We start from the raw sequence: 26,259 nt of genomic DNA, 5'->3' as shown, positions 1-26,259 counted from the left end.
CGCGCGCCCCAGACTCCAATTGAAGAATGCCGTCAGGGTCCCACCGAGTTGACTCGGTCGAGCGAGTCATCCTTGCCGCCTAAATAGAATGCTTCCTCATCCATTGCTTTTCCACGTCGCTCGATGCAAAGGGAAGGAAAAATGTCCTCGACACATCGATCTAGTACTGTGCCGCCAACCCTTTCCTCTTCGCCTCGATCGGACTCCTTCATCCGGGCGAGACAACCAAGTCTCGACTTGGAACATGACCTTCTCTCCACCCGTGGTCAACGCCTAGGAGGACTAATACGACGACGCTCTCTCAGCGTCCAAAGCGCCGATAATCCGTATGACAGTGATCGTCTTGATGAGACTTTCCCCCAAGATCGCGGGGATAGGCCTCTCGCTTTTGAGCGCGCTAAGCGACTTATTGGCGAGAGCAAGCCTATGTATCGTTGGTATGCCGTTGCCCTTGTTTCACAGCTCAGTGAACATCTACTAACGATGAGCTACAGGCAACATTTCTATCAAGACCCGTCTATGCTGAAGAAGATGCCAAAGGCCATGTACGTTGCTATCTGTGGTTCCAACGCTGTGGTCTAACAAGCTACAGGCGCGATTATTACGAGCGCAACAATGATCTAATATCCCAATATGTCTTCATCGATCGACTGCTGGACTCTTCTCTCCCACATCGCCTGATTGTGGACTATCACAGCAACCAGCCAGGAGAACCCCCAGCCTCAACCAACGGCCGGGCCTATGACGCAATCTCCTACGGAACAGCAGACTCTCAAGCATCCGGCAAGATCAAAAGAACGCCCCGAAATCTCTATCGCATTCCTAGCGAGAGCGAGACCTCTCCACTCTTGCCCCCGACGATCGAAGAACGAGCAGCATCACCCCCAGACATCATACCATCAAACGATGAGTTCGTCGACAGCAGCGACCGGATAGTCACCGTCGCGATCTACGTCAACTTCGTCGCCAACGTGCTCCTCCTAGTCGCAAAGATTGTCGCCATGACAATGACAAACTCGTTATCCGTCCTGGCCAGCTTAGTCGACGGAGCATTGGACTTCCTCAGCACAGCCATCGTCTGGACTACAACCACCCTGATCCGTCGACAAGACCGCTCCCGATACCCGATCAGCCGTCGTCGACTCGAACCACTTAGCGTATTAGTCTTCGCCGTCGTGATGGTAACTTCTTTCGTGCAAGTCGCACTCACCTCCTTTACACGACTCATCTCTTCCGACTACTCCGTCGTCGACCTATCCCTCCCTTCCATAGCCGTCATGGCCAGCACAGTCATCGTCAAACTCATCTGCTGGTTCTGGTGTCGACTGATCAAGAATTCAAGTGTCCAGGCCCTAGCCCAAGACGCGATGACGGACGTGGTCTTCAACTTGTTCAGTATTCTCTTCCCTCTCAGTAAGCAGCTCCCTTCCCTACCCCCCACCCAAAACCACACCACTAACCAAACCAACTCATAGTCGGCTCCCTAACCAAAACCTGGTACATCGACCCGCTAGGCGGTCTTCTCCTCTCCCTCTACATAATCTACAACTGGAGCGCCACAGCCAGCGAACACATCGGCCACCTAACCGGCGCGGCAGCATCGCCCAAAGACCACAGTATCCTGCTGTACATGACGATGCGATTCTCGAAAGCGATTCTCAAGATCCAGGATCTAAAGGCGTATTACGCTGGGGATCGACTCAACGTCGAGGTAGATATCGTCCTGGACCCAAAGACACGACTCCAGGATAGCCATGATGTTGGGGAGAGTCTGCAGTATATGGTGGAGAGTGTGCCTACGGTGGACAGGGCTTTCGTGCATATCGATTACGATCCGTGGAATATTCCGAGTCATATGAATCAGGTGGAGGGGTGATTTAACAACATTAATGATGATAATTATTATTCGAATTTTGGGTAGTTGTGGGGAAGAGAACAAAGTTGATAGGATTGACATTGAATGAATTGGTCATGTCTTTAGTTTATTTAGTAACTTATGCAGTAACTACTACTACTACTAGTAGTAGTAACTGTACTAGTAGAAAAAGTTTGGTGGTAGGTTGTGTTTATTTGTACCCGTAACAAACACCCAGAAGCAAAACAACAAACAAGTGAAAAAAAAAAAAAAAAAAAAAAAAAACACGAAAACCAACCCGAGAATAGTAAATTGTTATGATCAATACGGAAGTAACATTTGTATCGCGATAATTTTTTTTGTCAATGAACGAACAACTAATCAATAAATGGAACCTTGAAAACACGTCAATAAGCGCGATTGCGCGAGACCCCGGTTATACTTACTGTAAAGAAAGCAAGAAAAGAAGGGTGTATAGGTCCCCAGGTCGCCAGGTTGTATGTATTTTTGGTTCTTACCAGTATGGGATCTGGTTGTTACTAGTACTGATTATTAAGAAAATTAAGCTGTAAAAATATACTATTTTACCAGATAATAAATCTAATAAGATTTTATATTATATAAGATTTTAATTAATTCTTATTAGAAGATCTGGTGCGGTGAAATTTGGGAGGCAGCTAGCATGGGACAGCACAACCTACTGTGTGGCCCGCGAGACATACTGTGACAACCTTTCAATACACGTCGTGTGGTGCTTCGTAATTGTGAAAGGAGATCACGTGATCTCAGACCTAGTCACCTAGTCACCTAGCCACCTCCTCGCGTAGTTAGCTAGCTAGTCAACACACACACACACACACACACACACACACACACAATATATCCATATTGCTGTCACATGTTATGAGCCCCCGTGGCCACGAATCATCGAAAATTCGCATCCCCTGTCGTTTTTCATCGTTTTTACGCGTCGTACATGAATATCCTCATATTCAAGGCTTCTTACGCCTCAAATCGGCGCACCACACGCCCTTCGCGGCGATCTAGCCGGCTTGGCATCCAGGCTTGGCCACCAACCGACCAACCACAACTCCCACCACGCGAGCGGCGTGGCCGAATATATGACGCTGTCTAAAGATCCGTTCGATATTGATGTCTCTAAAGCTGTTCCCAATTTGGGGTAGTAGATTCATCACCAGTATCTCAAGGCCTTTCCACAGCTGCACGAAAGAAGAGTATCAATACCCCTTAAAGCAATAGATTGAGACTAGTTACTTACCGTTAGCCCCCTTTCGCTCCAGCCCAGGGCTTTCTGCTATAGTTACTCACCAGCAAACGGTTTTATAGTTGGTTTCTGAGATATATAGGGCCTGATCGGGCTTGCTGTAGTTCCCCTTGTTGCGGTATTGCTATTCCCCTTTATTATATATACAACTAGAGCTTCGAACATCAACAAGAAAAGAACACATGATCGTGTGGTTCATGCTAGACGCATTATTCCTTCGGGAATGGGGCCAGGATCGCCTGTTGGAAGTAGTACTATTTTTAGAGGACCGTCAGGACCTTTTGGGCCGATCCAGCTTTCGAAACCCAAAGAATAAATCTCGATCAAGGACATTTCGGAAATCCGATATGTGCAATTCATGGATGTTATCTTGAATATGTTGGCAGAGAGGATCTTGTGCATATTACGCATGAGTGCCAGCTTCGACAAGGACTTGGACTTTTATAATGCTCATCTATAGCATAGATTCAGACCTTTTTATCGAGAGCGACGAAAGTATGAAGAGGCTCTGGGGAAATTATCCAATACTCGCAGCGAGAATTGACACCATTCCCTGCCAGCTTTTTCTTGGCAACCCCTCGCAGCAAGCTGCATATTTGGGGACAGGGATAACGCCTACACCGCTGCTTGAAAGTCTCGAGCGTATTTCCACTGCTTCCGAATTAACCAGAGTAATCAAACAAGGCAATTTGGCTCTGAACAAACAAATGAAGCAATCCCAACGACAAGGAGAAACGGAAGATTCCCTTCATCTCCATGCGCCATGGTGCAGCCAACAGCGATGCTAAGAAAAAGTAATCCCCGAACCATGTGCGCTAAACGCCCCGGCCATGTGGAAACGCCACCATTTTCTCCCCTAAATAGGGCCAAGACTGATGGAGCCATTCTCACATTGCTCGTCGGTAACTGATCTATTCTAGGCTAAGTGTCAAACAGTGCACAGTTAGAAGGTTTCTCTATTTAATCCACCTCCTATCCAATTGTGAACATGCCTACATCCAGCTCCAATAGAATCCCCATCATGCGTCTTGTCTCTGCCATTGCCGCCTTCGCCGCAGTTGCTACTGCTGCGACTGCAGACACCGTCCCTCCTGAGCTGGCGAGCATTGGAGAGCCGTCGACGGTGCTAAATGTCACCTTTGCGGTGGGGTCAACTGCAGTCAGCTTCACCCCAGGCAAGTTCCTGAACGCGAGCGGTATGTACGACCGATCCCCCTTCCAGACTGTCTGATTAACTAATACCATCTCTAGACACCAAGAATGCGCCGGAGCCGCATCTCCATGACATGGGGCTCAGCAGCTCGGGACCCTATCTACTGCTCATGGTCGACCCGGACTGGAACAAAACCACCCCCCCCTCGGTGATCGTACACACCGTGGTGGCCAACCTGACCACCACCATCAACAGCACTAGCAACGAGAACGTGCTGGCTTCCTACATTGCCCCGGCCCCCAAGTCCGGCACCCATAACTACACCCTTTTGCTCTTCGACCAGCCCTCCAACTTCAGCATCCCCAGCCGCTACGAATCCTTCATGCTGACCGACGATGACACGCCCCTGAATCGGCTAAACCTGCCGCTGGTCAGCTTCCTCAACCAGACTGGACTAGGCTCGCCGGTCGCGGCCAACTACTTTCGCGTCACAGCGGCGAGCAACGATACCAGCAACAGCTCAAGCACATCCGGTTCCAGCACGACCACAAGCTCGGGCACCAGCACCAGCACTAGCGCTGCCGCTAGCAAGACATCGAGTGGGGCGGGCCACAAGATGCCCACGGGGAGTTATCTGGCCGGTGCGCTGGCCTTGATCGGTGCGGTGATAGCCTCTGTCTAATCTAGATACTTATTTCTCAAAGACAATAATGGCACTGGAGAAATTGGAGAGCGAACTGCCACATCGCGTACTTTGTATATACTCAGCATGTACAGTAAGCAACATCAATTCTCGGAAGAGCGGCACACGCACGCAGCGAAAACTCGACTCTAGAACCTACTAAATGTAAGCTGGTGGTGTGTGCATTAGCAAGCTACGTACAGTACTATATAGGGCTAAGCTTTATACGCTAAATGCTCGTGTCAGCACTAGTTTAGGTACCCCTCTTGGTCTTGGGTGCCATGTGAGCATTGTTGATTTTTTTTCTGTTCCTAAACAATTTCTTGATTACTCTCTCCTCTTTCCGGCTGTGCATCCTTCGAGAGAAAGACTCATTCCTGGCCGGCGGAGTCACCTGTTTTCTTTTTTTTCTTTTCTTTTCTTTTCTTTTCTTTTTTTTTTTTTTTTTTTTTTTTTTTTTTTTATATTAATATGTTATTAGTTCTTCAGTAAAGCTGTATATAGCATTGTCTCAATCTCTATAAATGAGTCAGGTGGTTGGGCAGGTCAACCACAGGAGTTAAAGATTCCATGTTCCTTGTATATATGTCTTACTATACAAGACAAGTGGAGTAGCACAGTACCACTATTTTAGCGCCCCCTCCCTGATGCTGCAGGACAGACAGGACAGGCTGTGGGGAGGGGAGGGGAGGGGGGAAATGCAATTGACATTAGAATTTCTGGGTTTTAATCAATAAAGCATCTCCTACAATCAAACTCCAATGGCTTAATGTCCCAATTCACTCTCTAATCCCTCCCATCAAACCCCTAACATTGACTCCTCCTACCGAGACAATCCCCTCAGCCATCATCATGTCCACTACCGACACCACCACTACCACCAAACCAGCCTGGTACCAAACCAGCGTCACGGCCATCGACCCCGCCGCGCAATCCATGCTGGAGAGTTACAGCGGGCTCGCACCAGAAGAGGTCATTTCCCATGTCTTAGCCCTGGTAAGTTCCCCCCCTCAAGACTATTTTCCCCTTCCCCAAGTGTTACACCTTCTCCCCCCCCCAAACTCTAACTGAAACCACTTGTGTGAACAGCGAGATGAAGCCTTCCAAATCTTCCCTTACCCCTGCATCGGCCAAATGCGCTTCCTAAGCTGCCACCTCTCCCGCCTTCCCTTTTACGACCACGTGCTCGCCCGCCTGCGCGCCTCCCCGGCCAATGGCTTCCTCGATGCAGGCTGCTGCGTCGGTCAAGAGCTCCGACATCTAGTCTACGCCGCCTCGATCCCGCCATCCCAGTTATACGGCTTTGATCTAGAAGCTGGGTTCTTCGAGCTCGGGTACAAGCTGTTCCGTGATAATGCGGAGACGTTCCCTGCTACGTTCGTGGGCGCGGATCTAGGTGTGTCGGACGAGGAATGGGAGAAGACCGAGATTGTGGCGAAGATGAGGGGGAAGATTGATATTATTTGGGCGGGCTCGTTGCTGCATTTCTGGGATTATGAGGGACAGCTCCGTGGTGTGGAGCGGTTGATTGGGTTGACCAGGGGGGAGGTTGGGATGGTGGTTTGTGGGAGACAGATGGGGAGTACGGTGGCGGGCGTGTATGATTTGACTGGGTTGACGGAGAAGACGATGCTGCATTATCGGCATGATGTGGCGAGTTTTGAGCGTATGTGGAGGGATATTGGGGAGAAGACGGGGAGTAGGTGGGATGTGCAGGCGGAGTTGGAGGTTGGGGAGACGACGACTAATATGAGGAATAAGGCAAGGTTTATGGATGATAATGCCAGAATTATTTGGTGGTGTGCAACGAGGGTGGAGTAGGAACTTTTCCTTGAGTGTGGGAATGGAGATGATGACTACTATAACTAATAGTACTAATATGAATGAGAAGTGGGACTGGAGAATCAATTTCATGGTTAGTATGCTACTATTATGGTATATATATATATAAATATGATTTCTACTGCCTTAGTACCTGATGTGCTTGTACAGTATCTACTACTTCATACTACCGGATATCCACATCCATCTTCACCATAATCCCATTCGCTGACACCACGCCTCCCCCCGGTGTCCGATCTTCCGGGTCCTTGGAGGCGCAGCTGGTGGTAAAGTGTCCCATATGCAGCCGTTCGGTGCTGCTGCCGGCTTCATCCTCGAGTCGCAAGCGTGCGGCCCGTGCTGCTGCTGAGGCGTGGCTATGATGGTACGTATTCCTGCTTGCGCCTCCGGCCGTCCAGCCCTTGTCTCGGCGACGCTTTTTGCTGAAGGCGACACAGAAGCCCGAGGCGATGGGCACCGCGGTCGCGCACACGATGGCCATGTTGAGCTGGATCCCGTCCAGCAGCTCGAAGGGCGCGGCCGCGTAGGGGAAGTCCGAGTGCAGGCTCGTAGACTTGTAGAGAACGACGACGCGGGCGACCGCGGATACAATGGCACTGCGGAGTTGAATTAGTTCTATGGATAGATACAGAGTGGAATTTAGCCATGGAAGGGGGGGATTTACAGGAATCCGACTGAAAACACGATCATGAGCCCCGTTTTGCGGGCAAGCGGCATTTGCAGGGTAGCGATGGTGGCAATGGGCAGCACCAGGATCGTGACATCGGAGACCAGGTCCAGAATCAGCGGCAGGCCGTCGGCGGTGGTGGAGTTGTGGCAGCTACCATGCACGGTTGACTGCAGGTCGAAGCCCTTTGATGACGGTTACGGATGATCGGGGGTGTTGGGTGGAGAGGTATTTAAAACAGTGGGAGAGGTTATCCCGGAGGGGGATGGTGGTGCATCAGTGTGAGGGGAGGCATGCGGATATGTTGGGAGCGAAGTATGTGAATGGGTTGCAGCTGGTGTTGAGACGGGTGATGGAGGAGAGGGGGGTCTAGATTGTATATAGAATAGAGTAGTATAGATGTTTGAAATGTCGTTGGAATATGATAACATGATTTTGATGTATTAGATAGAAGAGATGAATTAGCCTATGTTAGGGAGTTGATATCCATGATTGATGCTAGGATTTGATAATGTTTCCTGCTCTTTGTGTTCGCTGCTTGCAATATACAGACACTGGATTAGGAGACAGGATTTGTAGCTGAATAATTGCATGGAAAGGTCCATATGAGGGCTATAGCGATCCTGCCGTGCCAACTGGCAAGGAGTTAGCCCGTTTCCCCAAAGCTAGATGGCGTGTCCACACTACCACATCAGCAGTCACATCCTTAATCTGGGACAATAAAATGCGTAACATATTCGTGTTAGGCCAAGAGTACCGCCAACTGCATTGAATGGCAGCCATTGCATATGTGTCCAGCCGATATCAGTGCAGGCTTTTGTATGAAGATTAGGTTTTCTGTAGAGCCTCCAATGAACAGTCTATAGTGATAACCCAATAAACTGTCATTTGCCATGAAGTAAAATGAGCAATAGACATTCTATCGTTTGGTGGCCATACTTTCGCTGCTTGACTTGGGAACTCCACAGCGTGCAGTACGATACTGCAGCTGTGGCGCTGGGTGCAGATGGTTAAGAAATCAATCAACTGCGCGAATTTAGCCCTAAAAATGGGATACCGCCTGTAAATGCGAGAAGCTGTATAAAAAGCACTTACCCTGGCATTTACTCAGAGTTGGACGCCGATTGTAGTCATATTGCCATCTAGCCTGGTCCTTCAGTGATAGAGTGTAGACATTGCGTGGGATAATATAAGCAGCGTCACTGAATTGCAGTGATATGGACTAGGCGTTCAGACTACATACGATGGACCAGGTCAGTGACTGGGTATGCCATAAGTGAAAATAAAGCAATGCGATGGTGGCAGCAATTTCCGAAGTTCTCCAGCATCTCGATCCTCGATCTGAATGTCATGTAATTTGGGACACGAGACTACTGCGCTAGTACTCTGTTGGGACTTGATTATTAATATATATTTGGCTATATTAATAGTTCAAAGCGAAATATGTGAGCTGCGGGAAAAGTGCACACTTGTAATGTGATCTAAAGCCATATGTCCTTACTGTGCGGCAGTTCACTGGCTGACAGTAATCCCAAGGTCTTTCAACTAATGGTAGCTGCCTTTCTCATTAATTTTATATGCAGTAGTGGCTGTGTTTATACTAATATTTTAAGAAATAATATCTAACTCCATAAGCTTCAGGCTCTTAATTTCCTGAAAATTAAGATCAGTATTAATTACACTGTTATCAGCCAGTGCGTCTATCTTATAAGTACTAAGTAAATACCAGGTGGTGCTTATAATTTTGTATATCCAGTCTTTAATGACCTTGATATCCTCCGTAATATATTAGATAAGAGAAATTCTTATTATTTAGCTTATTCAGCTTGACAAGAGCTAGTTAGTTATAACTAGATTTTAGTAAACAGCAGATGCGCGCCAATAAATTCTTTATAGTAAATATAATCTATTCTGTTATAATTTCTTACTGTTTTTTATTTATTAAAATAAGTTTTTTTAATAATTGGTACTAATAATAACCAGGTCCCATACTGGTAAGAACCAAAGATATGTACGACCTGGAGACCTGGGGACCTGACGACCCAAAAAAGAATACTAGCTACGCGCGGTGGCGGGAGGCGGTGGTGATATTTCCGCTCGCCTGGAACGACCGTTACATGCACTAGTAGTACGTACGTAGTTACTGTCTCTTATTGAGGACCTTTCGGGGTGGAAGTGTGGGTGGGTTGAACTGCAGCAAAGCAAGCATTCATCAATGGATAGTTACATAGAACAGATTGAAAAGTGACTTCATTCACAATGATAAGACAAGGACAGCCTGCAGATCCAATCAGCAAGGGAAGAGGGCTTCGACTCAAGGGGGGAGAGGGACATGGGGAAGAATACTTTGGAATGAAAGAAAGGAACGCCTCGCCCTCGTGCGGGCGGAGAATCGGCCGAGCCGCAGAAAATCAGAGCGGAGAACCAGCCGGAGGAACTGGACCATACAGTACCGGGTTTACGAGGATACTATACACTTACCACGCCTCCGCGGTGCCCGCCCGCGTCCACATCGCGACGCGATTAGATGAAGCGTCTTTTTTCTCCGGGTTGGGGAATCGTTCCCACATCACACCGGATCTCCTGCTCACGTCCGCCTCGCCATTTTACTTAGGTCACGGCCCGCGTCTTTACCTTTCCTTTTCTACTTTCTCTCCACGCATTCCCTCTTGCTCTCCCTCCCCGTCCTCCTATGCTGTTAACTCGGCTTACGGCTATTTACCATGTCTGATCCGGAGCCCTCTGCTGCACCATGTTCCTCCTCGCCGCCCTCAACCCAGGCGTCCGACTCGGCTGCTGCTCTTAATTACGCCTTCCTTGTTCATTCCCAAAAGACCCTAACTCAGAATCTTCCTCCACGCGTCGATAATAAATTGCTGGCACGGCAAAAGCGGCGTCGGACTAGGTATGCACGGAAATCAATTCCAGTCCTCATTGGCCCAATGGGTCTCGCTGCCAGTAGATCGCTAACACGTCACTGCTGTGCTCGTATAGCCCCGAAGACCACGCAATCCTTGAAGCCGAGTATCAACGGAACCCGAAACCAGACAAAACGGCCCGAGCCAGTATAGTCAGTCGCGTCTCGTTGGGCGAGAAGGAAGTGCAAGTATGTCTGCGATAACCACGTAACCTCCACGTCTGACGTGCAATCTAATGTGTCTGGATATTAGATCTGGTTCCAGAATCGTCGTCAAAATGATCGCCGGAAATCGAAACCATTGCAACCTCATGAGCTTCTCGCGCCTCGGTCGGACGTGTCCGACGCGTCAAAACGGGTATCCGATGACAACCTACCGACAGAGCCAGGATCTTCAAGCGGGACAGAGCAATCAGAGGACAACTGTCAGGACAGGAACGTTGCTTCACAATCGTCCGATCATGTGTCTTTTGGATCCGACGTGGTGCATGGAGACAATAATGAGCTAGAGCAGTCAGGGTTGAGCTCTCAAACAAGCCTTACTACAGAAGCTGTGGAGGACTCGCAGAGAGCCCCAGACGAGACAATGCCGGAACAACAACCAGCCCTGGTGCACGATGAAACCCATGTCGACGATTCCAACCTAGCCTCTACTAAGAGGAAACGATCATTTTCCGAAACCCGTGGCAATCGACCATTTGTGCAGGGAACATCAACACCGATGAAATCGCCGCCATCCTTGCGGATATCGCTCTCGTTCGACGGAGAAGCTATGGTACGCAAAGAAGATGAGCTCACGCCATCTCCTCCGAAAGGTCGAAATGCCCTGCGGATCGCCATGTCCTCTGATGGAAAAGCTGTGATCCGTGCTGATGGCGAACCGTCCCCGTCAAAGAACCGCATTTCTATGTTCTCAGCGCGAAAGCCCAGGATTGCAGGACTTCGAAGGAGTAACAGTGCTGCGGCATTTAGTACGCCGCGCGGTGGCTCCATGGAGACCGAAAAGTTGTTTGGAAGATCAAGAGATCCTCGCAACTGGGAATCGTTTTTTGACACTGATGCAAGAAGTGCACTTTCTACTCCGACCAGCTCCCAAAGCGCACCGAACGCTGGCTCCCCCGCTCTATTCCGCGCACGTGGCCAGCGTTCACTAACGAGGAGCATGTCGGCAAGGCATAGCAACGCCTTGAACGCTTCCGAATATCTTAATACCCCTGTCCCTAAGCCGACTGGCGACAAGAGACGCAAGATCTCCCGCACGGTCTCTTCATTGGGCCGGCTGGAGACTGGCCGTGCGACCCTTGGTGACAAGTTGTCTAATTCGAAGACGATGTCGACGAAAGATGATGACCTGGAGTTACAGTGGGGTGACTCGGATAAGGAGAACTGGATACCGGGCACACGAACCTCCCATGTCCGCCGGCGGACCGCTTCCCATCATCACTCCCGGCGTTCCATACTAAGAGAGGCCAACAGCAGGGATGGCAAAGCCAACAGGGATCTGGCATCCGGTGGAAGATACTCACGGTTGTCTCAGCACCAACGAGTGAGCGGGGTAATCGACAAGGATGTGCCAGAGATGGACGCCGAGGTGTCGGCTTTCATGAACGGCGGGGGAGGTGCAAGTCAGGAAGAAGACCTTGACTGCATTCAGGGCTTGCTATCTCTGAGCCAAGGGGCATGGAGATGAGATAAGCTTCCCCTTGTGTCCTTGTGAGATGATCATCATTTCCTTTGTTTCTTTCTTTTTCATCATTCCCCCTTTGTTTCATATCCATTTCTTTCCTTTGTAATGTCAATATTGGAGGTTACAGGCCAGCAAGCGGGTGATTGTGTGTATGATTGTGAGATGATTGCTTTACGTTCCCATAAGGTGCAGCTCGCAGGTTTGCTCCAGGCAGCTGCAACCATGGGTCCGGACTTGATGACGAAACCCTGTGCCACGCCACAGATGATATCCAAGTGCTATTACAGCCGAATAGCCTAATACAAACAAACAATGGAAGATGATAGAATAATTGGCTTATTTGATACGTAAGCGCCTGTGATGGACTGATCCGGATAACCAGGGCGAGGCGGGGGTGAAGGGGGGAAATGGTAGGGAGTAGATAGGCGGAGTAGGTGGACTGCAGAAGATGGCTGTGGGCGGGTTCTGCAAGCACGTGGCTTCCCGCTGACATATAACCGCCGGGTCTCGTCCGTCTCCCTGATAACTACGAAGTATTCGCCTCGTTATCTTTCTCTCCGCCACCCGTGGTTGGATGCTTCACGGTTTCGTCTCTGTGAGTTGTAGACTAAGACCGAGTCGCTTTCATACCTTGGTAGGTCGGTTCAATTCATCCGTCATTTCCTCTGGGTGTGGGCCTTTTTCAAAGTCTGGCCTATGACCATATCAAGTAGTAGCGGCTGCAATATGCACCGGCTTATCTCGAGTGGATCGGACAGCTGCTGACTTCATGTAGCACAACAGGCGCTTACGGCATACATTAATTCCAAAGGAAGATCAACCACCGTTTCAGTCTCGGGAGACAAGCTTTTTGTTTCATATGACTATCACAATGGGCAAGAGGCCCAACGTGGCTGTCATTGGTGCTGGTCTATCAGGCTTGAGATGCGCTGACATTCTTATCCAGAATGGTGCCCGGGTGACACTATTCGAAGCGAGAGACAGAGTCGGTGGCCGGGTGCGTATGAGAAATGTCTATAGTCAGAGTCAGCGGTTCACTAACTTCCAGCAGGTACATCAGCAGAAGATCCACGAACATCTTATAGACATGTAATACTTCCTGCTTCTTCCTAGCCATGATTATGTTCTTTGGCGTCGTTGCTGACACTTATCAGGGGCCCGAATTGGATACATGGCACTGGGAAAAACCCGATTGTCGCAATTTCAGAAGCAACAGGGACAGTGCTCGAAGACTTTGAAGGGAACCAGGCTCTGATCTCGACAGAAGGCAAGGCAATCGACGATGCACTAGCCGCTAGAGTATCAGCGGTACTGTGGACGACTATTGAAAAGGCCTTTGAATATAGCAATACGCATAAAGATATCATTCCACCTGAACGAAGCCTGCTTGACTTCTTCCGCGAGGAGGTGGAGAAGACAGACCTCAGCGCTGCCGAGAAGGAGCTTTGCATTGAATCCTGCAGACTATGGGGAGCGTACGTCGGTGATCCAATCGAGAGACAGAGCTTGAAGTTCTTCTGTCTTGAGGAGTGCATAGATGGGAGTGAGTACCACCCTCATCACCAGACGATGATAGCGCCCAACTAACCACATCAATACAGATAACTTCTTTGTGGCGTCGACATACAAGAAAATTCTCAAGTATGTCTCTCAAAACGCTCTCCAACGCGCAGATATCCGTTTCAACCTGCCAATTGTCAAAATCGATTCCGAATCCCGGAAAGCCACGGGATCTCCCAGCAAAGTGAATCTCACAACAGCATCAGGAGAGACCTTCCAGTTCGACGAAGTAGTCGTCACCTGCCCACTCGGCTGGCTCAAACGCAACAAACAAGCCTTCACCCCAGACCTTCCCCCTCGACTTAACCAAGCCATCGACAGCATTTCCTACGGCAGACTAGAGAAAGTCTACGTCACATTCCCTCGCGCATACTGGCACGCCGGCCCGCAGGATCCCAAGACCGCCGACATCCTCAAAACCAATCTAGAGTACAACAGCTTCGAGAACCCCACATTCGCCCAATTCCTCAACCCAGAATACACCGAAAAACCGAACGGTATTCTCTGGAACCAAGAATGCATCTCCCTCGCCGCTCTCCCCACCTCCTGCGCACACCCCACTCTCCTCTTCTACACCTTCGGCCCTTGCTCCACATATATAGTCTCCAAGCTCAAAGGCCTCGACCCCTCCTCCAAAGATTACTTCAACTTCCTCAACAACTTCCTCCATCCCTTCTACTCCCGCCTCTACGGCTACTCAGACTCATCCCCTGACTGCAAACCAATCGCCTTCGCCGCAACGCAGTGGCAAAACGACCCCTACGCTGGTAACGGCTCCTACTGCAATTTCCAAGTCGGCCTTACTCAGGGCGATCGAGACATCGAGGTCTTGCGCGCGGGCATGGGCGCAGACCGCGGGGTCTGGTTCGCTGGCGAACATACAGCGCCGTTCGTCGCGCTGGGTACCACGACCGGTGCGTATTGGAGTGGTGAGCGCGCTGCAGGCCAAATTTGCAATCTGTATGGGTTGGGTAGGCTTGGGATTGGGTTGGAGAGGGACGATTCGTTGCCTTCTGCTACGCCAAAGGGGCTTTTATGATGTGAGCCTACTATCTCTTCACTACTATCTACTTCCTTAGGTTGAGACAGGTTGGTTGTTGTGGGTTGGTTTATTGCTTGTTTGATTGCTTTGCTAAGTTTTTTGGCCTTCTTTTGTTCTGCTATTTTTTTGGTATATGCACATATATACGGTGGTGTTTGGAGAGAACTATACGCGAAACTTGTGTGGTTGTTGTACAGCCTTAGATATGTATGGATTGCAGTTATAGCCAGCTAACAGTTATTTACACCCCGCACACCGGCCGCCGGCCAGCAAACAAACAGATAGACGCGGTGAATCTCAGATTCATAGTACATGAATGACACACAGAGCCGCCCCACGCACAAGTGCAATAGACGAACAGAGTAAGTAACGCGAGAGACAAAGATAACAGGGGAATCACATATTGCTCTTCAATCAATGGATCAATCAATCAACTGTTGCCCGACGATAAAACGAACAGTAGCGTGCAAGGTTAAGAAGGCAACAGTAAGCGAAACGCCCCCGGATAGGTAGAACTGAAAATCAAAGTACCATGCGCCACGCTGGAAAAAACGACCCAGATAGGATAGAAAAACGAAACTCGACTTGTAGAGCATCCACGAACCTGCGCGATTATCGAACTCTGCGGCCTTCCTGGATGAAATTGGTGGGTTCGACCGCTGAAGATTAGACGTGAAACGATAGAAGATATTGGGTATTTTCGAACTGAGCGCTTGATACATAGAGAAATTAAAAAAATAAATAAAAAAAAAAAAAAAAAAAAAAAAAAAAAAAAAAGGGGCAAGCAAAGGTAGCGAGAGGTTCAGGCACGAGGGCAATTTCTCCCGAAGTGGTTGGGGTTTGTTTGCCTTGTAAATGGTAATGCTTGGAGCGCGGCGGACGCGTGCATGTCGGCATAGTGGTTGTTGATCGGTTCAGTATGGGCGGGTCACCGGCCAACTTGGTCCAAGTGATGCGTAGTGTGGGAATGTCCGGAAAACAGACGAATATTCGTAGCAAGGAATTGATGCTGGCTTCGCATTGCATTCAATCTTCCCAGATCGTTTCCAGGTCCAGGTCCTGTCTACGCTCTGCTCCACAGACACTCCAACGTTTCCGCTTGTCAGCTCGGGGTCCGTAGCCAACCGATCCCGCCCGCATTGTCATTAGACCGCTGGAGGGGCCAGAAGCATCGGATGCCCCGCGCCTTCGATTGCCGCTGCTGGCTGCTTCTGCTTCATCCGCCTTATCTGCTGCAGCTTTCAGAGCCGCGATCCGGTCCGCCTCAATCGCAGCAGCTTCAGCGTCGGGAATGTCAGGAATAGTTTCCAATGAAGAGATGCTCGGGCTACGAGACCGCAAGCTTGTCGGGGTTGAGGGTATAGATGAGGTCGAAGATGCCGAATAACCGGGGTAGGATTCGTTGTACCTCATGTTGTAGATCACAGGGGAGGAATGGCCGGACGGACTTCCCACAGAGTGGACGGATGAGCTTGGGCTCTGGAAATGAAGGGGGGACGACGGTCGGCGACGGTTGACACGCGGTAGGGTATGAGAGAAACCCGGCGAGGTAGGGTGGTAGTCAATTTGAGAGGGAGAGGAGACAAGGTTAGTGTCCAACTCCGCATGTTCTGAGATAGTCTCCGAGATATTCAGGGGCACCATCCTGGATTCTAAGCCATCTCCAGTGGTGACCTGCAATGGCAGATAGCGCTTGGCCGCTGGATCGCCCACATTTGTTGAAGCGCCGCAACCGTTGACGAATATATATCTGCCCCGTGAGTCCAGCCCTGGGGACGAGTGGGCGCGCGTCATCGGAGGTAGGCCGGGGACCTCAACCATTGATCGTGATCGGAAATGGGAACGGGCAAAAGGAAGGCGAGTCGGAGTTTGGACTGGCGGATCAGGTGTGAGCGACAAAGTGATCATGACGTTATCGCTGCATTTTGCCTCGCCGGGTTGCTCTGCGGCAGAGCCGGACGATGTCGAGTCGAATGAATCGGACGAACCAACGGGGCTTGGGGGAAGCATTATCCCCTCGGGAGGTGGGTGTGACGCTTCCATGTCTGTCTGCAACCAGGGAGTCGATCTAAACGGGCCTCATGCTGGTGGGCCAAGGGCGAATACTCTGCGAGTCACCACAGTCGAGTCGAACCAGGGAGTGTCACCGACCCGAATCCAAGTCGAATTTAGATTTGGCCTGGGGGTGCGGTAGGAGTGGAGAGGTCGCAGCTCAGGGGGTGGAACACGAACTTTCGGACTTGGGGGGGAAATGAAGGGAACACAGGAATAAATTTGCCCTTTGCACTATTCCTCTCCGGACACAGCCGGTGTGTTTGTAAAACCCAAACCAAGAACGTGGGAGAAGTGCGATAGGAGGTAGAAGAGGGAGGGAGGGAGGGAAAGTTGAGTGGTGAGGTCAAGAAGAGATGGAAGGGGAAAGCAAGCGCTGAAGATGGATCGGGAAAACGAAAAGAAAGAAAGAAGGGAAGACACGAGGCGCTGCTCAGGCCCACCCGCCGCCACCTGACTTGCCTTCCCTCCCTCTTCTTGCTTCTTATTCTCTCCTCCGCCCTCCACCCATCGTTCAGCTTCCCTCATAGTCTCTCACATGATTCGGAGCTCTGTCATGGCCATGCTGATCGTCATGATTCGATGAAGCTTGTGTCACTATTGCTGGCAGGTGCATCTATTTACTCTGCTTCTCTCAATTTTCGGCCAACGCCGTCGGCCTAACCCGCAGCTGAAGGCACAAATTCCATTCTACGCCAGACCAGTTGACTACATTTTGATCAGTTTACTTTTACAGAATATGTCTCGCCTTATCTCGCTTGATCTGAGGACAGTGTAAAGGGAGAAAATCTCCGACTCGAAAGATGCAGACCTGATTGGGAAGTCTGGGCCGGCCTAGACATTCCACATGCTTCCAGAACCACCACACTAATGTAATGCATGCTGCATATCTACTGAAGGGCATTGGATTTGCTCAGCCACTTGGTCCCTCTTTCTCGGTGTCTCCGTCAGCGTAAGCATGTGGTCGTCAACTGATTATCGCATTCGTATCGCATCCCTGCATCACGGAGCGTCAGGCACCCCGAGATATAGGTGACTGTGGCTTGGCCTGTCGCGCCATTCCGACGCTCTGGCTCGAAATGATCGTCACGGAAGCGTCCGGATAGCCATGAGGCTCACCGGCCTGGCCCTACAAGCGAACGTTGATCGCTATGGCCAGTCCATATAATCCTACTGGAAAGATGGAGCAAATGGCAAGCGTTGGCCATCTCTTCAGTAATATTGCTTCGTGATGATTATGTACGAAACGTTATGTTGCGGGAGGCAATGGAATCTTACTATCATTATGGGGCTTAACGTAGTGAACACTGGTCCCGACCGATCAACTCATATAATTCAATGACTCTGCGGTCATCAGGAATTGCTATGCCACTTCCATGTCTTTCTTTCCTGTACTGACCTTCTGCATCCTGCGTGTGTCTTCCGCCAGTTATATGCGGCTAAATAGTCGAGGTATATAGTATCATGAGCGCCAGCGCGCGAACGGCTGCCTGTGAGCAACCCTTCATAGTTGCTGTGCATAGTACGATGGTCACAGCAGTGCCTTGCCTTATGAAGCCGGGGGTTTGTGAACCATCTAGACTAACCTAAAACAGATGGCTCTGTTTGTTCGAGATGGATAAAGAAGCTGACACAGGGACTCTTTTCCGACTGTATACGTTAACATTTCTCAGCTTATTTGCACTTTGAATGTCAGAAGTATCATCAGAAGAAGGCGAAGCTGTTTAATCTCACTTCACTCGGGTCTCTTGCCGCAGGACCATACCGTTCTATCCCCTAGAACCAACACAATAGCCTTCCAGGACACGCTGCAACGATTGCCTTGAGCCTCGGGCCCTGATATTCTCATTGTAAGAATGCCAGGCCAAGTCGGATATGCTGTTCTCGCTGCACCCTGGATGCAGTTTGTTGATGTCCTTTCATGCAGTTTCATTACATAGTGCTAAATATACTATTCTCAATCCTCCCGACCCGGCTCACTGTGTCAGGAACAAGTCCTGACAGCATGACCGGCCACATACAGCTGTAAAATTCGGACCAGCTGGTTCGACCGATGCGCTCAAATATGAGACTCTCAGATATTTGGAACAACATGTTTTAGGCTGCATGGATGATCTTCCTGTGCTGCGACAGACCCGAACCCGAGCCCGTGATACGAACCCGAACCCGACAACGGCTCGGATCTGCCCCACTCGAGACTCCGCTCACTCTATACAACGACCATGGGCGCGCATCATCCACGCTGCTTTGCTCGTCTTTTGTGTCCCAGCGCAAATATACGCAAAGTCAGTCTCGAAATAGACTGATGATCTTCCTTGTGTCGATAAAATGTATCGGATCGGAAACAATCCGAAGGCAACCAGATTTCAGCATTGGCCGTGGTTTATAGCCTGAAGATGAAAAGGTTATAAAGAGCTCGTTTTGGCCGTGGCAATCCGCTATCCTTAAGTCAATTTGGCTCAAAGTGTTGTGTATTTGACAATGAAATCTACCTTAGTTCTCGCCTCGTTGGCGCCCTCTGCCTTCAGTTCATCCCTCGTCGGTCTTGGTCAAAGAAGCATAAATGCAACCGGCACAACCGCCGTTAGCACTGTCGACTTGGAAACAGGCGCTAGGTGTGCATGCAGCAAGCTTGCTGTATCATACTCAAACTTGTTGGTTTACCCTGGGTCGGCCAGCTACACCTCCCAGGTCACGAGCTACTGGGACATTCGAGCAGACCTTGACCCGGCATGCATCTTTCTTCCTACTTCAGCTGAGCAGGTAGCCGATGCTGTCGGTCTCTTTGCCACATGTGGCGCTCAATTTGCCGTTCGTGGCGGAGGACATATGAATGTATGAAATCCCCTAGCGAGAAGCCTGTATCCTCATTGACACTATATGCCATCTAGTATCCCGGATCGAACAACATTGACGGCGGTGTGCTTCTGGCCTTCGACAACATGAAAGAATATCAAGTGAACAACGATACTATCGATGTCGCCCCAGGGATGACGTGGTATGATGTGTATTCTGCGCTTGATCCATATGGTCGTGCTGCCATCGGCGGACGCCTGAAAACCATTGGTGTGCCTGGTTTGACACTGATCGGTGGTGTATCCTACTTTATCAACAAGTACGGATTTGCCATGGACAATGTGGTCAACTACGACATCGTCTTGGGAAATGGCACGCAGGTTGCCGCCAATGCTACTTCGCATCCCGATCTGTTTTGGGCTTTGAAAGGAGGGGCAAACAACTTTGGCATTGTCACCAAATTCACCCTCAAGACGTACTCCATGCCTCATATCAGCACAACAATCCAAGAGTTCAATGAAACAGCAGTCCACCATTTTATCAAAGCATCATGCGACTGGGTTGTTGCCGATAGTGACACTTCGATTGCCGCTGGATCCGTTCTAACCATCACCTACAACGCCACAACTGGAAGCGTCTCACCCTTACTTTTGGGAGTTCAAGAGGGTATCAGCAACCCTCCTTCGAAATTTGCCAACTTCACTGCTATCCCTGGAGTGTATAAAGTCAACAATGTTACGACCTCGAAGCAGTGGGCTGCGAACCTCGACTCTCCCAAGCAAATGTTCCGGTAAATGCCCGCTCACCCGTTATGTTTTCGGCTGCCAGAGAGCTAACCACATAGTAGCGTCACCTTTGGCCATCACTCAATGTACCCTGACTCTGACGTCTTGTACTCAATGTATCAGACGTGGAAGGCAGCAGTGAACCAAATCGCCGATGTCCAAGGTCTCTACCCTACTTTCGTTATCAACATTTCTCCTGCAAGTGCTGTCAAAGTAGGAAACACCAACGGGATTGGTAATGTCTGGGGACTAGCAGAAGAGCCTACGATCTGTGAGTTTCCCCTCACCAGTACTCAGTAGGACCTGATTATATGCTAACAACCTCTCGATAGGGTGGCAATTAAGTACAGGATGGGACAACGCTGAAGATGATCTTCGCGTCGAGGCGTGGGTTCGTCAGCTGGTGGAACATCTGCATGGCATCAACAAGCGCAATGGACTTGCCAGAGACTTCATTTACATGGGCGATGGAGGTGATTGGCAGGATCCTTTTGCCGGATTCCCGGGCGAGAATGTGCAGCGGATGAGAGAGATTCGTGAGCGCTATGATCCTTTGGGTACTTTTACGAGGTTGAACTGGGGTGGGTTCAAGCTTGGTAACTAAAGGGTAAGGTTGCGGGGATGGACGACCTTATTGTAAAGATGGGAAGGCAGTGTCGCCCTCTTAGTTGACTGTTGTTACTAGTTTAGATCGTACAGTCCAGTGTTGGATAGGAGGATGTTTTGAGCTAGAACAGGTATTTAGTATTATTTGTATAATTCAAGTTGAGGAATGAATTCTGTTTCTGAATGAGAGATCCTGCTTGCACTGCACATGTGCATTGTGAAGAATAGAGCGTGTTGCCCCGACATCAGAAGCTGCTGCCTTCTTTTAAGACTATTATGATCATCTAGTATTAGTCGATCCAATCTGGGGACTCAGTATCTGTGTAGTATTCTTGATATACTATCTGCTCTGCTAAGCAAGGTGATAGTAATACTAGGAAAAAGGAAAAAGAAAATAGAGAGAGAGGAGAAAGTTGGGAGAGGGAAAATTAAACATTAAAAAATAATTATCATGATATATTTCGGCACCTAGATATCATGTACTATGACTTCCTTTTTTTTTTCTTTTCTCTTTTTGTTTTTTTTTTACTAGTAGCAAGGTAGCTTCTGCGTCAGGTCAACTAAATTACTCCCAAATAGTTGGAGATTATCGGGCCAAACTATTATTCAGCAACGTGGCGATTTCATATCCTGAAGAGTAGAATAATTTGAAGAAAAGGTGTATCAGAAGGAGGGAAAACCATAAATCAGTATAAATAAAAAAGGGGTGAGACAAACAAAAAGGAAACAAAACAAGAGAACAATGGAAAGGATAATTCTAGTGAGTTTAGGTACAGGGAAAATGTTGGAGACACATTTATCACACATCTCCACCCTCACGTCTCAAGCTGAGCTCGTCAAGATCAAGACGCTGGTGATAAACGCCATCTTGCAGAACGATGGACGGATGAAACAAATTCATGGTCAACATGACCAGAAACATCATCGACGCGTCGAGAACATATAGAAAAACTTCATGGCTAATCACATAGCCACTATTACCCTGCGCAAACTCAATAAGACGGTAAACCGATCGGATGAGGATCAGAACGCTGACAAAGTAGCATGCGAATAGAAGACCTCTCCAGTCCTTCGGCAAGCACCTTTTTGCGGAGCTCATTGTCTTATCTGATTCTGCTGTAGGGTTTCGGTTTATTCTGCAATGAAAGGTAATGGAGGCAACCAAGAAAGCCCCGAAGAAAAGTAGCTGCACACATAGACCCACTACAATGACCCACTGGCCTATTTTCATGGAGCTTGTGGAGCCGTTGGCCATTATGCCGCCGCCTTTGGGGTATGAAGTTAGCATATACATCTCCGTGTGTAGGAAGGGACCTAGTGACTAACTCACCTGCACCTTGGAGGATAAAAGACAGAATGTCGCCGGAGACAAAGATTTTTGTCATCCATTTCACTCGAATAACGCTCAGATGTGGCGCATTTAAGAAGGTGATGATCCTCCCTAGAACCATGTATATCGATGCTGCGTAGAGAGTTGGCGCCAGTAGAAGAAGAAGGGTTTGTACAGAGTATAGAGTCGTTGAGGTCTGGTCAAAATGGGCTCTGGCGCGAGCGATGTAGCCAATTACTTGGACTTAATAGCGTAAGTCAGTACATGGTAGCAAACACATCGACACACCTCTCGAGCCAAAAGTCTAACTTACACACTCCTCCAACAATAAATGGATTGAAGTACTTGGCATGGCTCCGAAATCGTTGATAGAAGTGGAAACCCGTGGTCAAAATGAACAGCGCAGCAAATATCACCGCAGCTGCCAGGCTGGGATCGTACTCATATAGAACGAAAGTGGATCTGGGGAAGAGCATAGTTGCGAGGCTTCCAGGAAGAAGCTATGGTGAGTGTTTGTCAAGGATGCTCGTAATTGGCAATGTTTGAGATGCAAAGAGGGCTATTGTAGCCCTTTTAAATGTGTAGTTCATGCTGTCGAAAGGAAGATTTTTTTGTTGCCTCAAGACGTAATCTTAGGCAGTAGCATTCGTTAGACACAGATCGTGTTCGGGTTCAACTCTACCACTTAAGCTTGTCACAATGTATATGATCCCAAGATGGCCACGATGTTTTCATGGTTGATATCGAGCTGGGTGGGTCCTTGAAATAGATCAAAGCCTGGGCCTTGGTCCCGAACCCGAATACGAACCCGAAAGCTTCTTCAGGCAGTCCAAGTGGATTGTTGTCGATCGACCGTTTTAACGTGTCTGATTCTCCGTGGATCCATGTTCCAAAAGATAGTCATTGGTCATGGCATCTATTCTCTTGCTAGGTGAAGACTAGTAGTTTCCACGAACGCTACCCTAACTCCAATGCGGTCGGTTTTACTCAGCCCCGTACATGTTGCCTGGGAGTCTAAAAACTATATTTATCACTTCGCTCCAAGCCTCCAATCTATGTAGTCGAAATGCTAGTGACTATCCCCCATCAAGTATGGACTCAGTGGCGCCAGAAATAGGGACAGGGATTTCTGCTGGCAAATAAGTCTCTCTTTCCTTTCTACTTCGACAATTATCCCATCACTTTGCGAACTTGCGTCAGCCTGTCTAAAGCACCACAATCATGTCCGATAATAAAGGAACCAAGCTTGTGGAGGATTATAGTAGACATGACGAGTGTTTCGAAGATCCTCCGCCTGCATACTCATCAGCGCGCAATTCGTGTGTTTCCTCCGAAATCTCGCTGTTCACGATTGAGCCGGACTTTGCTCCCGAATTCACGAACGATTCTCGCGACTTAGAAAACTACTGTGCTGCTGCTGGTAAGGCCCTTATCGCCCTTTGGGGCTTTCAATCTAAAGGTCTGATTGCTCACAATTTAACCGCACAGAAGATGAGAAATTTAGTCTCAACCCAGACCTTGCAGCACGGACATCTGCTTTCATTCAAGCCTTTATGCGACCAAAAGCGCAGGCACGATTAGTGAGCGTGGGCTTAGACGAAAAGGCGCCTCGACATACTGGCCAGATTACCCAGACACGGGAGAACGTCACGCCTCCACCTTTGGACATCGTGCTGATGGTTGTCTACAATCCCTTCCTCCCACCTCCCAGGTTCTATCGCCCACAATAACATCCGAAATCGTGTCAAGAACGCAGGAACAAGCGCCGACACTAACCAGAAATCCGAGTAGCCCACGTCACACCAGTCCGAAGTATGCATAAATTCCAAACAAGGATATACTTAGTGATTATTAGCTGTAGCCATGACACAGTCCGACAATTCTGCGACTATTCCAGATGGGTCTGATACACAAGGCTGAATGGCCAGGTACTATTATCAACTGAAAACAGGTTGACCTCCTTTGCCGCCAACGCTAGTAAGTAGTGATGCCAACGCACAGATGACCCTACCGTGACGTAAATCTAGAAATGACTACTACTTCATACTTACCACTATGGTAGATCTAACCAGCGAATTACAGTTGCTGATTAGCCGCCGTTGGGGACCATTTCAACTAACCGAACAATACAAAGTAGTATCCATGCAGTCTAGTATCACGCTCAGTTCCCTGGTCCCGGGACATGTAGCATCCTTGTTCTAGTGTGGGTAGTATGTAGTTTCTTTGTCTCTATCCTGGCACCTGGCGGCGCGAGCCGATAGCACAGAGTAGTGTACCAAGAACTTTGTACATTGTTCGAACCAATGACTGAGAAAGCTATTTCTGGATACACACACGGGGCGGTAGCTTTGACTGCAACTACTGACACCCTACCCCGCCTACTTGGATGTAGTGGGTTCAGCCGTACCACATAGTCGGGGTTGAATTGTTGGTCACAGTGGGCGCTTAATGGGGTCAATTGAACCGGCTCGTCGGGATCAAGTGCGTGGCTGGATGGGATGGGGGTGGGTAACCTCAATTGGGTTCTACTCTTATCAACTATGTACGTGGTTTTATGCTAATAATATCAGAGCACAAGGTAAGTAAGAGGAGTCGTCATGACTTATACGCTCGCTGATGCCATGGGCACCTCTTGCTTGCGATGTGATGAGGCTGTATTTTCACTGAAGGTGGACGCCAGCGGAGTTAGTCAGGATGAACTTCGGTTGGGGAAGTTCCTGGGAGATCCGTAGGCTCTTGTAGGGTGGGGAGCAAAAAAACAGTCTGTGGATATCGGAAAGAACCTCGTCTCGGGTCTACGTTGAGGGGACTTCTTAATTGCTGTTACCTAGTTAGTCTATCTGACATTTCCGCAAGTTTATTCATGATAGTCATTCGAAAGATGGCCATCCCCTGAAGTACCTCGGTTATATTGCCTCACCCTGGTAAACAATAGCCAACGACTTAGTCCCCTACCTAGGTAAGAGGACAACTCACGAATAACGACACACAGCTCTTATCTATACGGCCGCCCCCAACTATTTGGCTTTTCTGAAATGAAAGCTATCGCGATGAGAAATCGTTCCGGCGTACTCAAGCACAAGCCTTTCTCCTTCATCTTCTTCATTACTTTTCTTTCTCTTAGTGATTATCTCGTTTATCATTTGTTTTCATTCCATCGTCAATGGTATTGTATCAGTATACCGGTGTGAAAGCGTACTCATCAGTAGATTGCTCTATTCCGAGAATGATCCGAGACGGAATTACGATCTCGGGAATCGGGCAAACCGAGGACCTGACAGGAGTATCCACTATCCGTCCGTATCGGCGACACAGATTCCCATGCTGAAGAGATGGTCTTCACAACAAGTCTCTCCGTAATTTTCTATTTTGGCCATGGTAGCCAATCATGGAGATCTCGATAATAGGCGTTACAGCTGGAATTGTCATTTAGAGCAGACTCATCAGCAATGACAACAACGATTCATAGAATCCGCGCCTAGTTTCTGGCAGTAAGTTGTTGTATTTATATTGAGTGACATGCGAATAAGCATGGTAGAATCGTGGCTGGCCCACTGCACTGTTTCCTGAATGTCACCACATATCGTTATGACATAATTATGAATTATAGCAGCACGGCGTATAGATCCCAAACCCAAAAGATTTATAGAGTACTCTATTATAGTATGCTCTGCGCACATGATCGAACCATGTCGCGATGAAGACCTGGCAAGAAAACTAGCATTTCTCCCAGGAAGCCTTTCTATCATGTTTCTAGATAACCCAACTTTGCTTGAAACTTGTCAAACAAGCTACTCCTGACTCTATAGATGCATCTAGATTTACCGAAGAAGATCTAGTCTATCGTATCTTCGATATCGCTTCTGAAAGCCAAGCTTCCATTTCCTCCCCAGGCCCTGCAACAGATATTTGTTAAACAGAATCTTCAGTACTATCCATGTAAATGATTCATCTTCTGGAAGTCCGCCAGACTTGAGACCAAAGTCACTTTTAAGGTGGA

General features: G+C 48.9%; 11 protein-coding genes across 11 annotated transcripts; 7 read left to right on the top strand and 4 right to left on the bottom strand.

Annotated features, from left to right (window-relative positions):
* Positions 1-123: 123 nt before the first annotated feature.
* Positions 124-1,876, top strand: AKAW2_10673A (cation diffusion facilitator family transporter; the record flags this gene model as incomplete). The annotated part of the gene is made up of 4 exons (XM_041689801.1): positions 124-437; positions 495-545; positions 593-1,413; positions 1,476-1,876. The coding sequence occupies 4 exons, from the start codon at positions 124-126 to the stop codon at positions 1,874-1,876; spliced, it is 1,587 nt and encodes a 528-aa protein (XP_041537393.1).
* A 2,252-nt stretch (positions 1,877-4,128) lies between these two features.
* Positions 4,129-4,975, top strand: AKAW2_10672A (mitochondrial 54S ribosomal protein mL38; the record flags this gene model as incomplete). Its single annotated transcript, XM_041689790.1, has 2 exons — positions 4,129-4,336; positions 4,392-4,975. 2 exons carry the CDS (start codon positions 4,129-4,131, stop codon positions 4,973-4,975), a joined length of 792 nt encoding a protein of 263 aa, XP_041537392.1.
* An 852-nt stretch (positions 4,976-5,827) lies between these two features.
* Positions 5,828-6,796, top strand: AKAW2_10671A (uncharacterized protein; the record flags this gene model as incomplete). The annotated part of the gene is made up of 2 exons (XM_041689779.1): positions 5,828-5,971; positions 6,065-6,796. 2 exons carry the CDS (start codon positions 5,828-5,830, stop codon positions 6,794-6,796), a joined length of 876 nt encoding a protein of 291 aa, XP_041537391.1.
* Positions 6,797-6,983: 187 nt separating this feature from the next.
* AKAW2_10670S (uncharacterized protein) lies at positions 6,984-7,534 on the bottom strand (the record flags this gene model as incomplete). The annotated part of the gene is made up of 2 exons (XM_041689768.1): positions 6,984-7,413; positions 7,482-7,534. The coding sequence occupies 2 exons, from the start codon at positions 7,532-7,534 to the stop codon at positions 6,984-6,986; spliced, it is 483 nt and encodes a 160-aa protein (XP_041537390.1).
* A 2,673-nt stretch (positions 7,535-10,207) lies between these two features.
* On the top strand, positions 10,208-12,091 carry AKAW2_10669A (homeobox domain-containing protein; the record flags this gene model as incomplete). Its single annotated transcript, XM_041689756.1, has 3 exons — positions 10,208-10,389; positions 10,479-10,590; positions 10,655-12,091. The coding sequence occupies 3 exons, from the start codon at positions 10,208-10,210 to the stop codon at positions 12,089-12,091; spliced, it is 1,731 nt and encodes a 576-aa protein (XP_041537389.1).
* A 571-nt stretch (positions 12,092-12,662) lies between these two features.
* AKAW2_10667A (flavin monoamine oxidase family protein) lies at positions 12,663-14,687 on the top strand (the record flags this gene model as incomplete). Its single annotated transcript, XM_041689745.1, has 4 exons — positions 12,663-12,722; positions 12,864-13,177; positions 13,243-13,631; positions 13,690-14,687. 4 exons carry the CDS (start codon positions 12,663-12,665, stop codon positions 14,685-14,687), a joined length of 1,761 nt encoding a protein of 586 aa, XP_041537388.1.
* Positions 14,688-15,112: 425 nt separating this feature from the next.
* Positions 15,113-15,412, bottom strand: AKAW2_10668S (uncharacterized protein; the record flags this gene model as incomplete). The annotated part of the gene is made up of 1 exon (XM_041689734.1): positions 15,113-15,412. The coding sequence occupies one exon, from the start codon at positions 15,410-15,412 to the stop codon at positions 15,113-15,115; it is 300 nt and encodes a 99-aa protein (XP_041537387.1).
* A 304-nt stretch (positions 15,413-15,716) lies between these two features.
* On the bottom strand, positions 15,717-16,733 carry AKAW2_10666S (uncharacterized protein; the record flags this gene model as incomplete). Its single annotated transcript, XM_041689723.1, has 1 exon — positions 15,717-16,733. The coding sequence occupies one exon, from the start codon at positions 16,731-16,733 to the stop codon at positions 15,717-15,719; it is 1,017 nt and encodes a 338-aa protein (XP_041537386.1).
* Positions 16,734-19,223: 2,490 nt separating this feature from the next.
* AKAW2_10665A (FAD-binding oxidoreductase) lies at positions 19,224-20,927 on the top strand (the record flags this gene model as incomplete). The annotated part of the gene is made up of 4 exons (XM_041689712.1): positions 19,224-19,577; positions 19,634-20,328; positions 20,386-20,594; positions 20,656-20,927. The coding sequence occupies 4 exons, from the start codon at positions 19,224-19,226 to the stop codon at positions 20,925-20,927; spliced, it is 1,530 nt and encodes a 509-aa protein (XP_041537385.1).
* Positions 20,928-21,728: 801 nt separating this feature from the next.
* On the bottom strand, positions 21,729-22,735 carry AKAW2_10664S (RTA1 domain-containing protein; the record flags this gene model as incomplete). The annotated part of the gene is made up of 3 exons (XM_041689701.1): positions 21,729-22,195; positions 22,260-22,502; positions 22,573-22,735. The coding sequence occupies 3 exons, from the start codon at positions 22,733-22,735 to the stop codon at positions 21,729-21,731; spliced, it is 873 nt and encodes a 290-aa protein (XP_041537384.1).
* A 745-nt stretch (positions 22,736-23,480) lies between these two features.
* On the top strand, positions 23,481-23,989 carry AKAW2_10663A (uncharacterized protein; the record flags this gene model as incomplete). Its single annotated transcript, XM_041689690.1, has 2 exons — positions 23,481-23,679; positions 23,748-23,989. The coding sequence occupies 2 exons, from the start codon at positions 23,481-23,483 to the stop codon at positions 23,987-23,989; spliced, it is 441 nt and encodes a 146-aa protein (XP_041537383.1).
* Between the last annotated feature and the right edge of the window lie 2,270 nt (positions 23,990-26,259).

The sequence above is a fragment of the Aspergillus luchuensis genome, chromosome 1 (genome assembly GCF_016861625.1).
Source record: "Aspergillus luchuensis IFO 4308 DNA, chromosome 1, nearly complete sequence".
In the NCBI taxonomy this organism is placed as follows: domain Eukaryota; kingdom Fungi; phylum Ascomycota; class Eurotiomycetes; order Eurotiales; family Aspergillaceae; genus Aspergillus; species Aspergillus luchuensis.
This window is presented reverse-complemented; position numbering and strand designations above follow the sequence as displayed.